We start from the raw sequence: 13,773 nt of genomic DNA on the forward strand, positions 1-13,773 counted from the left end.
ACAGGGCAGTCATTACTTGGGAATTTTTGTGAAAGAAGTGACTTTCTAGGCTACAAGGTCTTTCTGTCTTTTATTTTTTCTTTTTTCCTTCCTTCCTTTCTTCTTTTTTCCTGTCCTTTTTTTTATTTCCTTCTTTCTTTCCTCTATTTTTTCCCTTTCCTTCCTTTTTCTCCTTTTTTCTTTCTTAAAAAAAAAAACTGAGGAGGAAGTAAAAGCTGAATTATTCATGAGCCTCATTTGACAGCACATCAGAAGGGGAACTGTCAGGGGCTTTATGGAGGTAGGGAGAAAAAAATACTAATAACAGGCTTATACTTAGAAAAGTCATTTCTAGCATCTGTGTAGTCATCTCTTATGAGCCTGGAGCATCAGAGTTCAGTTGTGATAACTTCATTGGAGCTCCCTGCCTGAGAGTTACTTCCGAAGGATCTCCACAGCACCAGCCACTGACAGGGGCTGGGGGAGAGCTTCTGCTTTTAATAGTATCTCTGTCAGTTTGAAGTCTGAAGTCCCTGATGGTTTATTGCCATATTGGGATCCTGTATGTATTCTGAATTATTACCTCTTACGTTGGTTTCTCCCCCTGTAGAGTGTACTGAATCCCTTAGACCCAGGAAGGTATGTCTATGGTTGAAACTTGCAAATCATTTGTGAGTCATCTTAGAGATGCTGTAGAACAGGTACCACCTCCCAACTCGGAAGCGGAGGAAGAGTTGGGGAAATACTCTCTTTTTCTTCTGCTTCCATTTTGGAGTGGAGCATAGGAACCGGGAGGTGTGTGGGACTTGGGTGTCTCAGTTTAAGATGTATTGATCCACCCTGACAGCAAGGTGTATTGATAGGAGCGTGTGTATGTGTGTGTCAAGGGTCGTGGATTGAGTGACCAAATCTGCCTCTTGGTGTTTGTCTGGGGTCCTTGATTTGGTCTTGTTTTATTCTCTTTCGGTGCAATTGGCAAGGAGGCTGGAGTTGCTCATTTGATTTTGAGAACAAAGGGAAGAATCCAGTATCTCAACCATAATGGTCAAGACTTCACCCTGCGCTGACTTTACTTTCTGATGTCTTCACCTTATAGGGTGTCAAACCTTGTGATTTTAATTTGCATCTGGGAGAATGTCTGAGCCAGGAGACCTGAGTCAGACCATAGTGGAGGAAGGTGGGCCTGAGCAGGAGACGGCCACTCCGGAGAATGGTGTGATTAAATCTGAAAGTCTGGACGAGGAGGAGAAACTGGAATTACAGGTGAGCCTGGAGAAATCCCATTTGTCATACTGCTGTGTGCACCCCTTTCTTTCATTTTGAAGATACTCTGAAGGTTTGTTTGTCTTCTTGCTTGTAAAGAGTTTGACTAGTAAAATGAACATGTGTAATCATGTCCAACTCTTTGAGACCCCATTGACCAGAGCCCCCCAGGTTCCTCTGTCCATGGGATCCTCCAGGCAAGAATACTGGAGTGGGTTGCCATTTCCTCCTCCAGGGGATCTTCCTGACCCAGAGATTGAACCCACATCTCCCCGCTGCATTGGCAGGCAGATTCTTTATCACTGAGTCACCTGGGAATCCCAAGTTAAATGAACAGAAAATTCATAAAACAAATCTTCTCTTTTCCCATTTATTAGTCCTTTTTTTCTGACTAAACATTACATTCTGGTCAAAATGCCCTTTGAAATAGTATGTGTATGTGTATATATATATATATATATATATATACACAAAGAACATATTTAATGACTGAATTTTCCCACAGCTTCTCCATATTAATTTCCAGACCACCTCAAGGAGTTTGTGGAGGGCTTCTGCTGAGGCAGCTTTATACTAGCTGAGTTTTAAAAATAGATTTGTATTCCATGAAAAGAGGAAGGGTCAGCTCATGACAGACCAAGAAATATCAAAGACATGAGCTCTGTTGACCTTCTTGCGCAGGCTAAGCATCGATTCTTATCAGCAGAAAAGCTTAGAATTCCCAGCCAGGAAGACAGCATGCCCTGGAAGAGGCAGGGGGCAGTTTGGGGGTGATTCAGAGTACTCAACAAGTGATATGTTTAAGTGGTCAGGATTTATGAGAGAAGGAGATTTGGTAGAAGGAAAACAAACTAGACTTGTAAATAAACCTGTATTGATTTTCTGTGAACCAAACTACAAAAGTGTTAACTGTTTTTATTTCATAAATGCACAAAGGCAGATAATGGCATAATGGCCAAATGACCTCAGGGCCAGCCTTTGCCTTCCCCAACAAGCTTCTGTGGGGCTTCCCTGGTGGCTCAGATAGTAAAGAACCTGCCTGCCAGTGCAGGAGATGTAAGAGACACTGGTTCAATCCTCGGTTCGGGAAGATCCCCTGGAGAAAGAAATGGCAACCCTTTCCAGTATTCTTGCCTGGAGAATCATGTTAACAGAGGAGCCTGGCGGGCTACAGTCCATAAGGTCACAAAGAGTCAGACACAGTGGAGCGACTAAGCATGCATGAGCTTCTGTAAGCAGGGAAGGAGAAAAGCTAAATGGTCAAAAGTTTTGGGGGAGCAAGGGCAGGAGTCCTCCTTCCCCATGGTTATAATGCCTGATTGCTGTTGTTATTTATTTTTCAACTCTAGTGACATCTTTTTCTCTCTCTGTCCCCCCCACTTCCCTCTCCTGGTTGTTGGTTGACTGTTTGTTTGTCTGTTTGATTTTGTTTCTAACATACAGAGGCGGCTGGTGGCTCAGAACCAAGAGAGAAGAAAATCCAAGGTAGGGTTCTGGAGTTCTGTGTTGACCTGATATCCATATGTCACATAGGGGTAGAGGATTTGCCAAGGAGGCACAGGGTTGTATGTAGATCTTGGCTGCACCCATGCTGCCTGTGTTTAATGTGGTCATGTTGACACTGCTCTTTCTTTCTTGCTCTGTGTGCTTTTTAATTAGAGCATTGAGGGTTCACATAGCTGCAGTGTATATATATTTGATCCTGGCAAATTTGACAGTGCTTTACAAATGAATTGCTGCTCATTTTTTTCATTTTAAATCAAATTTGGGGGAAATTTTTTTGTATGTCCAATTAGTTTCTGCCTTGAAGTAAACAGGTTCTGATGTTTAGGATACAGTCTTCAACTTTTAACATATTTTCTCAGTCAGATCACTTTCAAATCCAGTTTTAGTAGAATCCATCTGTGTTGTCTTTTCTTCCTTGCTTGTACATTCTTTGTATGTTCCCAGTGCGATGGGCAGTTTGCTAAGAGTTTTCTTTAAATATATTCTTCCATGCTGTCCTCCACCTGCATCGCCGTCAACACAGATCTGATGCTTTGAGCCAAAGTAGACGCTTTGTTCCCATCAGCCTAGGGGTCCAAGACTTGGAACCAGTGTAGACAGCCCTGAGCTATGGATTTGAAGCTGGCTTTTAAAAATTTCGATTTGGGAATGTCCAGAGAAGGTGGAGATGTTTTGACAGCCTGAGTTTATTTCCTGGTTGTTTTTTTTTTTTTCCCTTTATTTTCCTTTCCTTCCCATTTCTTTCGCCTCCCCAGTCAGGAGCAGGAAAAGGTAAATTGACTCGCAGCCTTGCTGTCTGTGAAGAGTCCTCGGCCAGACCAGGAGGGGAAAGTCTTCAGGACCAGGTATACGCCCTGTCTTTATGGGTCATGGGGGAACGGGACCCACTTTGTGTGCATGAGGATTCATTTGGCATTAAACAGTGTTTTGGGGGGAGCACAAACTAGTTGAAGAAGGACAAAGTCCAGCTTCCTCCCCCATTTCTGAGACACCCTAAATTAGTTGAACAGTCTCAAAGTATTACATTTGTTTTTTTTCCAGACCCTCTGAATACTGCACATGGAAAGGAATTCAAAAGAATTTAGATTAAAATGTAAGCACGGTCGTGCTGCTATTCCTCAAAGGCTCTCTCTTGATCAGACTGAACCAAATACAGTCCTAAGTACCACGTCTCCTCCCTTAGTGGAGAGTCTTGCACTTGCCTATAAAAACACAAATTTTGGCTCTTAGGAAGTTTCAGAAATAGTGAATAAGGTGCATTGAGCTTTGGACACATACTTTTAGGGCCTTTGGTGGAGATTTCTCACTACCGGAAAAATAGTCCAGAAATAAATCTGAGATGAATGTGAATTTAAGTTAATATTATTAATACTTTGCTGCACATCCTTACACCTAATTTTTGCTCCTTACAGCAAGGCTGTTCAGCTCTAAAAATTCAACTTCCAACAAAACTCTTCACATGGTATTTATTTTTGTTTGCCTTTCAGGCATCATATTCGCTTTTAGAAAAATGGTCTTGCTGTTAAAATTTTTCCTTGTTTTATCAGAGGCTGAGAACAGTCAGGACAAAAGTAAAATGATTGATCTGAACTCAGAGGAGGAAAAATTAAGTTAGCATTATTTTCAGGGGCTGTGTTTTGCCTTTCTCTTTATAATTTCATTAAAATTCTCAAAATTTTCCTCTTGGATACAGAGAGCGTTGAGAGCACTTTCTTTCAAAGGACCAAAAATAAATTCCTCGTAGATTTCATCCTTAGAGTATTTTTTCCCCCAGCCTCATTTCCTCAACCTGCCACCCATGTCGTACGCCAAGGGCGAGCTAGCTTTCAGTAGCCATCACTATGTTTTATACAAGTTTTATTTTCCTTGGGCTCTGAGAAACGTGTGGCTTTTGTTCAGCATTTTATTTGTGCTTCTTTTTTGTTTGGAGATTTAAAAGGGGGAATGAGGCGAATATCACAGCTTATATCATTCAATGTGGATGGATGGCTTGTGATGTAATGCACACAATACATGTTAATTCTGCAGAATGACAGACTCTGAGAGAAATAATGCCCCAGTGGTCCCCTACTCCGAATGCCAGGCAGAAGAACACAGCCTTTATAGATTTCATCTGATTTTTTAATCCTATTTGATGAGGTACTGGGAGGAGGTTTTTTTTCAAGTGATCATCTGTATCATTGTACCCACCCTGGACTTAAGACTAGGTTACTCCTTGCAATTGGAGCAGAGAAATAAGAGGCAAATGGTACTTTGCTCCTGCTGGCCCCATGCTGAGTAACTTGAGACTAGCTTTGTAGGAATTAGAACTTGCAAGCCTTCCTTGGGACTGGCTGAGGCGGTGGGAGCAGGGCCCGCCCCCCACACCCCCTCACACACATATAAGCAAGTGGCCATGCTGCTCTTTTAGAGAATAAAGAAGCAGACCTTTGAGCTTGTATCCAATGCCTGCATTAGGTACCACCGGCACTTAACAACATGTGGGAACTGAATCCCCGACAACACTGGCCGAAGTGTACGGCATACGGATTGTATGGCTCCCCCAATGTGTGTGTATTCACAGTATTTGGAAAACTGCCTTCATTTTCCTGTGTGGGAAAAAACTTTTGCTACCTGTATTACTTGATCTCAGACCCATAGCAGATGGTTCAGTCTGTCCTTAAGTTAAAGGAAGTGTTTTCTAATGTTATACTCTTTACCTATCAGTGTATTGCTGCAACTTGAATCATTCTTTTCCTGTTGTTGGAGATAAAGTTATCCTGTACTGATGTATTTAACACTTGTATTTTATTATTGAGCATATCAATAAAAATATTAAAAAAGAACAGATTGTTTTTTACCAACTCTATAGCACTTCGTGTGTTCTTTCAACACCATAACGTGTAGAAAAGGCACGTGGCAGGAATTTGTACATTAAAAAAAAAAAAAATAATATCCTTTAGCCTCTGCTGTCGCATTCATATTTCCAAGCCTCTTTGATTTTAGATTTAAACTTGCCGAGGCTGGATGGATCAATCAGTTTTGAAGAAGTAATGAGACCACTTCCTGACCTGGGACCCTCGCTTTCCTCTCCTGACCCACTGTCAAATCGATTCTTCCCCACTCGAAACAAAAATGTTCCAGCTTTTTCCTTAGCAAGTGGAAGCAAACTGTAACACCAAAGTCTGCCTGAATCTTTGCAGACTAAGACATTTCTGTCCCAAGTGCTGTGATAAAAGACCTTATTATCAGATTACACTCAGTTTTGTATATGGCCATCCCCGGGATAAACATGTGGATATCAGAAAACCCGGCTAAGATAACTATTTACCATGAGAATGTATTTTAATGCATCCTCTATATCATACAGCTTTCCAACCATGGTGACTTTTTATTCCAGCCCAGAATACACAATAGAGCCCCTCCCCAAAAAGAAACTTGCCATTGGAGGACTTTGGTTTTCTGTTTGTCAGATCAGCTAGGTTTACCAAGAATCATTAAGAATCCCAGTTTGGCCATAATTTGAGGATGTAGAGACATCAGTTTAGTCACATGTAGAAAAGTCTTAGTTTAGTTTTCAGTGGGAAACACTATTAGTCATTGGGAATATTTTTTCCCCTACATCATAAATGTTAATGTCGCCAGTGGAAGAAAGTTTTCCCATTAGATGATCTCTTACATAAGAACCAGTGGGCTTAATGTTGGCTCATTTGTCATAGTTTTAATCATAGCATAGTTTTTGCATAAAACTGAAAAACATAATTTGGCTCATTCTTCTTCAAAACAGTGAACATACTATCATCCAAATGGCTGATATATGAGTTCATATGAAATGATCTGTTTCAGTACAAAATCAATAAATGCAAAAGTGGATCCAGTCCAAATACTGTAAATGGTCAACCAAGCATTAGTTCAAGAGACTCTTACATCTTGAAAGGATTCACTGATACTAGAATTAAAATAATATTAAATATTTATATTTAATTGATGGAAAATAGAGTCCTATTTTCTACCTTTTCCAAAAGGCAGTGCTTATTGTAAGTTTTAATGCTTTATTAATAGCTTTTGTAAGCAACATAGGGTAACCCATATCTAGGATTCCTTCAATTCTGTATTTTTATTTTTCATAGTGATAGAAATCAGTATTTATGTGGCTCTGAAACAACATTTTAATTGTAAATGGGCTATTATAGCCTGTATTTATGTCTGTTTTTTCCTGTAATTATGATTCATGTAATATCTGTCTGTCTGTGCTTGTGCCAATTTTTTCCGTTCAAGGAATTATATAAAAGAACTTGCAGAAGCCTCTTTTTTATGTTAATTTTTAAGACATGATCGTAGCTGTGATGCAAACTTATTGATAAAGAAATTTTTCCTAAGTGTTTAAAAATAAACCTATAGAGAAAATAAGAGTTGTGATCTACAGGAATTTAGCTTGCTTGCGGTTAATAGTCACAAGGCAAAGTTTTAGTACTAGCTCCTTCTCATGACCTTCCATTGACCTCCAAAGTTAATTCATCTTAAAGAGCAATTATTTTTCTGACAGGTATAATTTTTTTACCATTTAAGAAAAAAAATCTGTACCTGGCTTTCATTTTCCTGTTCTTAATAATCTCTATGCAAAATGGAAACCAGACAGAGATTCTTAAATCTGGCCCTAAATTATTATATTTTTTCCCCAACAGGAATCAATTCATTTACAGCTTTCCAGTTTTCCCAGCCTGCAAGAGGAGGATAAATCTAGGAAAGATGACTCTGAAAGAGAAAAAGAAAAGGATAAAAACAAAGATAAAACCTCTGAAAAACCCAAGATCAGAATGTTATCAAAAGGTGAATGTGAAAAATGTTTCCTTAACTTACTCAGTTTATATATAACTAGTTACAGAATACATTCTAGACTTTACACAAATATCACCTCCCACCAAAATTTGCATAAAATTTTATATGTGTATGTATGTGTGTGTGTGTAAAAGATGATGTGAACTTGATTTTTTTCTGTTCATGGTGTCATTTTTGTGTATCTAAAAAGATTATTTTTAGGATCACATATTTCTTTGGATATTCATTTGGATCTATTTTTGAGAAGTTTGTACAAGGGAGTGAATATAAATCTGTTCCTAATTCAGATTTATTAGTACAGTTAATTTGAATTGATGAACAGTAATGGTACCCAGTTTTATATCTTTTAAGTTTCATGCTTATCTTAAAAGACAGATAGTGGATTGGCAATTCTCAGTTGATAAGTGGTAAGTGGTGTCCCCAGAGCACAGATGTATATGTCAATGTCAGTGGAACACATATTAACATTTTATCTGAACTAAATGAATTTGGTCTCTGCAACCCATATACTGCCCCGTCATGTTTCATGTAAAATATACACACTTCTACTTCAGGAAAAATTTCTTCCCCAAAAGTCATTCCTTATAAAACCACAAAGCTACAATCCAGACTTTTCAACTTGTTGCCTTACATATAATTATACAAAAGTAAAACAAACAAACAAGAAAGCAAAAGTAAAAACAAAATTAAGTTGATATGAAGAATTCCATGAATAAACAGATTGGCAATAGACTTAATTTTTTTTAAATACCTGAGACAGTATAAGGCATTTGATCAGCTGAGAGATGACAACTACTTCACATATGCTCCATAACCACAGATCTGCTTAAAATGATTGTCTCAGCTGCTGAACATCTAAAAACCAAGGTGTATCTGAGAGTAAACAAGTACAGCTTCCTAAGATGGCTTTAGAAATTAAGCTTTAGACAGCATCAAAAGACTTGAAAGACGTGGAAATATTTAATGCCCTCCTATATTTTGTATCAGTTAATATTTAGACAGTTTTACAACAGAGCATTCAGTTTTTGCCTTCTCCATTTTAAGAGAAAGAGGGTTCCATGGTATCTCAAGCTCTTGAGAGTTCTCTCTGTGGGTTGGGAGTACCCATCACTGCCATGGAGAGGTCATGCCCTTGCTGATTGACAGCCCAAAATGAACTCATGACATCTGACTCCGCCCACCCACCCACCCAGACGGTGCCCACTTCCTCTCCTATGACAGCTAGGTCTTTCCACACTGGAAATCTACTGGGTGTTCTTAATCCCCGAATCTAATTTTCATCCTGATTTAATGTTGCCAGGTTGCTAGTTTCGTAACATGTGCCTCTAACACCAGTAGATTCACCTAAAGTTTGCCTGAGCGTAAGGGAAAAGGGAAAGGCTGGGAAAACCCTTTTCAGCCCACCTCCCACTGCCCTTTCTCATAACTCCATCCTGCTGTTTGTTTCAGATTGCAGCCAAGAATATACGGATTCTACAGGCATAGATTTACATGAGTTTCTGATTAACACATTAAAGAATAATTCCAGGTAAATCATTAAGTAAATCTTGTTTTTAGAGGAGTCAAGTAGAATGTTACAATAAAGTCATTCATGCAAACACTTCTAAGAGGGAAGCTGTAGAAGGCTGAGTCCATCTCTGATGTCTTAAACTGTCTCTTGTATTTTCTCTTTTCTGCTAATAGTTTTCATGTTTATGTTTTTAGCTAGTCTTAATTCCTGGGTACTTGTCCAGTGAATAAATTATAGTTTACAAGTTCTGCTTTTCTGGTCACAAAGAGATACTTATTAAGGGGGAAAATATAGAGAATGAGAAGCAATGTCAAATATGCTTCAGGGCAGCTATTGAACCAACTATTTGGGCTTAGCTTTGTTAAAGTTTCCTATTAATTTAAAATATACAATTTACTTGGTGTGTTTTATGGGCCTAATACTTTGCATGTCTTAGTTAACATTAAAAACTACAAAGCTTTCAATGGCAGAACATACTTAACAGATGAGGAATCACCTTAAGGAGAATGGAATTACAGATAGTTTGACATCACATTTCAGAGAACAGTTAGATGCCGATTTGTAGCTACGTAGATTTAAACAATTTTTCCATACATGTAAATGAAACTGTTAAGTCTTTGGGAATGGACAGTCCATAAAGCCTTTTCATTTTAACATTTATTTTGCAGAGACAGGATGATACTCCTGAAAATGGAGCAGGAAATTATTGATTTCATTGGTGACAACAAGTATGTTGAATCGCAGTGCCGGTTAATGAATCTGATGTGTCTTGGTTTGCTGTATGGGTTTAATCACTCATTCTGGAAAGATTTAGGGGTAGATAAAACATTATTTAATATGTTTGCTGACTCATTAAATAGAGATGCTGTTGGAGTTAGGAGCTATGTGCTGATGGGAATTGTTGCTTGGGTCATGTGTAGTCCTGCTTGTTAAATTCCGGACAAAATGGCTATAAACAGGAGACCACTGATTAGCATTGAGTAGCAGTAACAAGAAGCGACCCTTTTCGTTTTTATTATAGTTTTTTAATGGGCTCCAGCTGGCTGTAGTCAGTTATGCCTGGAAATAAATGTGCTGCTTTCAGTGTCAACCGTGTAGTGACATCTCCAGATAGACATCTGCAGTCCCCTATTATGTCTGTCATTGTGGCTGCGCCTGGCTCTGTGGATAAGGTCTCCTGGACTAAAACAGAATATACTTTCCAGCAAACATTGAGTTCCCTGTGGTCTGAGAAATGCACAACTCTGAAACAAAAACACTTATTGTACTTTAATCAATACATCTATAAGTGGAAAATTGGTCTGGAAATGAGAACATTGAGTGATGCCAGGAATGAAATAAGCTTAATGGTTCGGATGAAAAAGAAACGGTTTTATGTGTGTGTCTCTCAAATGTACTACGGGCCAGAAACGAAGATGCTGATAGTGCTGTTTCTTGTGTTCCGTTCCAGTAATCATTATAAAAAGTTTCCTCAGATGTCATCCTACCAGAGGATGCTTGTCCATCGCGTGGCCGCTTACTTTGGGCTGGATCACAACGTGGACCAAACAGGGAAATCGGTCATCATCAACAAGACCAGCAACACGAGAATGTAAGCCCCTTCTCTGTGTTTATTTAGCATTTTCTCTTTCTCTCGTGGATTCATTTATAAGAACGCAGTATACAGTTCAAAGTACATGGCATTTCAAATGTACAGTGTTATTTATCTCTTGCTCTTCTCAACAATAGTGGCATTTATCTATAGAAGATTGTGGACCAGGAAAGTTGATAAAATTTAGGCTGTAAAGTGTGTTTATTCCCTGATCTGTTACGTAGCTCCTGAAACACAATTTTCTTCTTTCCATTAGTAATCCATGTGGTTATATACCAAACATGGAACATGTTATGTCAGCTATAACTGATTAAAAATAACAGACATTTAAAAACAATAACATATATAGGATAATTACTCTTTTCTTTCTTTTTCTGATGTCAAGACATTGATCTTACTGTGGTTTATAGAATAACAAAACTCCAAACTGGGAGACAGTAGTCCGGCCTCTAAGACCCAATTCTTTTACTTACTACCTGGGTGATTTGAGATAAGTCCTGTAAAATGTGCCCTCTCAGGTTTTTTCACTTATAAAATCAGAGTTTTTTGAGCCAGATAATATCTAAGTTCTGGCTCTAAAAGCAGGTTGCTTGTTTGGTTTTGCTTCTTTCAATAATTGTTTGCTTCTATCTCACTATGTTTACAATGAGTGGTCATTTGCTTTAGAAACTTCGAACTGTGTCTGTTGAACCCACCTCTCCTTGAAGCGCAGGCCATTTTTATAGCACAGTCACATTAAACTGAAAAGCTGTCCTCATATAAAGCAATTTCTTAAGACATTTGTTTAGTAAATTGTGCACATTGCGTGGTTTGTTAGGAATGCCATGTCACTGAAGGGAACTTTTGTGTCAAGCACAGCAGGGTGGCTCAGACATCAGTTTCTGTTCTCTGGAGGCTGGGGCTTGTTGGGGTGGAGATGATGATGCCCCTTCTCTGCTCAAGGCTCAGTCTGTGTTGAGCAGAATGAGTGTGAAGGTCATAGTCGGGAGAACTCAAGCTGGGAGATCCGGGGCTACTGAGATTGGCTATTATCTCAGGGACACTGAGAGCTTCTCTTCTCTGGACTTCAGATTATTTATTTATCTGCAGGAGAGAGTTTGGAATGGTTATGTTTAAAGGCCCTTGAGCTTCAGAAGTCTTGGGTCCTGGTGGTTGCATTTTATTGTGAGGGCAAAACACATCTTAAAATTTATCAACTTTCCACTTTATCTGATTGTTGGCACATGGACCTCCTATTTTGAACAGGAGTAGGACTGGAAGGTCACTGTCCTTTAATCCTTCCCTCTCTATTAAATATGCCTAGTTGTTGCTGTTGTTGTTTTTCATTCTTCATTCTGGTTTTTCTTATGATATTCAGATACTATAACGCAGGCACACACTGACTGCAGACTAGGCAAGCATTGCTGTCCTTTTAATTCTTTCTCTATAAGGCCATAAGAGACGTGGGAAAGCCCAGAGATCAAATAGATTGATGTGGTTTCACCTAGGAGAGACGGTGCATTTATGTTTAATTCACCCTGATTTTGCAGTCGCATAGTCATAAATATTAATACACATGTTTGAGACCTGTTTCCTTGTCAAACAGTTTTTGAGAAAATAAAACACTCTTTGTATAAAGGCTCTTGGTGACTCAGCAATGGCTCTAAACTTGCAATCAGTTTGATATAGTAGTCACTAGTTACATATGGCTATTTAAATTTTAAATTAATTATTGAAATATAATTTAAGCTGCAAGATTCAATTCCTCAGTCAGGCTAGCCATATTTCAGGTGCACCTATTAGAGAATATACAGAACATTCCCTTTATTTCAGAAAGTTCTGTAGGTCCAATCTTCTCAGAATCCTTGTGACTCTTGCAAGTTTCCAAATACCACTGGAGAACATAATTTGTCCCTTAAAACTTTTCTTTTCTGCTAATGAGCATCATATAATCAGACTTCTTCACTTGCAAAAGAACACTAGCTTTTTTTTTTTTTTCCTTTAATGACCAATTTCGAATAGATAGCACGTGTTTATGCCTTGAGGAAGAGCAGAAGAACTTGAGCAGGGAACACCTTCAGGTATTGTTCCTGTAACAAAGTGCTGGGCTTCTAGGCATTCTGTCTAGTTCCTGCCTTTGATCATCAACATTTAGTCCCCACTCTGTGACTCCCAAACAAAAAAGACGAATGACTGTATGTCATGGACACTCAGGGTATTTCCTGAAGAGTTGAATTTAATCATCTTTCATCCACAGCTGGGTCAAATCCCACCACTCTATTCCAGACACCTTTCTGGCCATCCTTGATTTGAGTGGCTCTTGCCAGGGATTGAAATGGGGGTGGGGGAAGCTAATATCTTTCAGAACAAGAGAAAAAGATGAATTTAATGTCCTTTTGTAAATAGCATCCAGTCACATTTTCAGGACCTGAATCAATTGGAGCAGTTTTAGCAAAGGAGGAAGGTAGTTCTGTGGGAAATTATATTTGACATTGAAAGTCTGTTGCCATGTTTTCATGGAATTAAAGTTCAAAAGAGAACATCTCTTCAGGTTCTAGGTGTCTTGCGTATTTTTGACTCTGATAATTTCGAGAGTTGTGCCATCAGGACAACTGGCCTATGATGGTTGTGGGGACCATATTGGCTTAGGTATATTATTAGATGAAAATGTTTCCATTTCTATAAAGGAAGGAGGCTGAGATGGAAATTCCTCAGATGATTCCTTGTGGGTTTTGTGTTTTGGAGATACTGTTTCAATGTGTACGCTTTAATGGTACCCCAAAACAAATGCATGGAGATGCATAGTTTAAACGTCATTGTGCTGCTGCTAACTTGCTTCAGTCATGTCCGACTTTGTGCGACCCCATAGACGGCAGCCCACCAGGCTCCCCCGTCCCTGGGATTCTCCAGGCAAGAACGCTGGAGTGGGTTGCCATTTCCTTCTCCAATGCATGAAAGTGAAAAGTGAAAGTGAAGTCACTCAGTCATGTCCAACTCTTAGCCACCCCATGGACTGCATGGAACCCACCAGGCTCCTCCGTCCATGGGATTTTCCAGGCAAGAGTACTGGACTGGGGTGCCATTGCCTTCTCCATAAATGTCATTGTAGATTGGGAGAAATGCAGAA

The 13,773-nt window shown here is 39.2% G+C and overlaps 1 protein-coding gene across 24 annotated transcripts in view; it reads left to right on the forward strand.

The window, feature by feature from the left end:
• The window catches only part of ARPP21 (cAMP regulated phosphoprotein 21), a 162,764-nt gene that overhangs the window by 48,141 nt on the left and 100,850 nt on the right, over positions 1-13,773 (forward strand). For all 24 annotated transcript variants that reach the window (XM_086365785.1, XM_086365770.1, XM_086365766.1 and 21 more), the window contains exons 3-9: positions 1,076-1,242; positions 2,686-2,727; positions 3,504-3,593; positions 7,413-7,557; positions 9,016-9,094; positions 9,745-9,804; positions 10,527-10,667. In XM_086365785.1, the coding sequence (XP_086221911.1) occupies positions 1,114-1,242; positions 2,686-2,727; positions 3,504-3,593; positions 7,413-7,557; positions 9,016-9,094; positions 9,745-9,804; positions 10,527-10,667 (686 nt within the window). In that variant the 5' untranslated portion in view covers positions 1,076-1,113. The remainder of the gene's footprint in view (positions 1-1,075; positions 1,243-2,685; positions 2,728-3,503; positions 3,594-7,412; positions 7,558-9,015; positions 9,095-9,744; positions 9,805-10,526; positions 10,668-13,773) is intronic.

The sequence above is a fragment of the Bos grunniens genome, chromosome 22, assembly GCF_055505025.1.
Source record: "Bos grunniens cultivar Pamir isolate PY7600 chromosome 22, Bosgru_T2T1.0, whole genome shotgun sequence".
NCBI classification, from domain to species: Eukaryota; Metazoa; Chordata; class Mammalia; order Artiodactyla; family Bovidae; genus Bos; species Bos grunniens.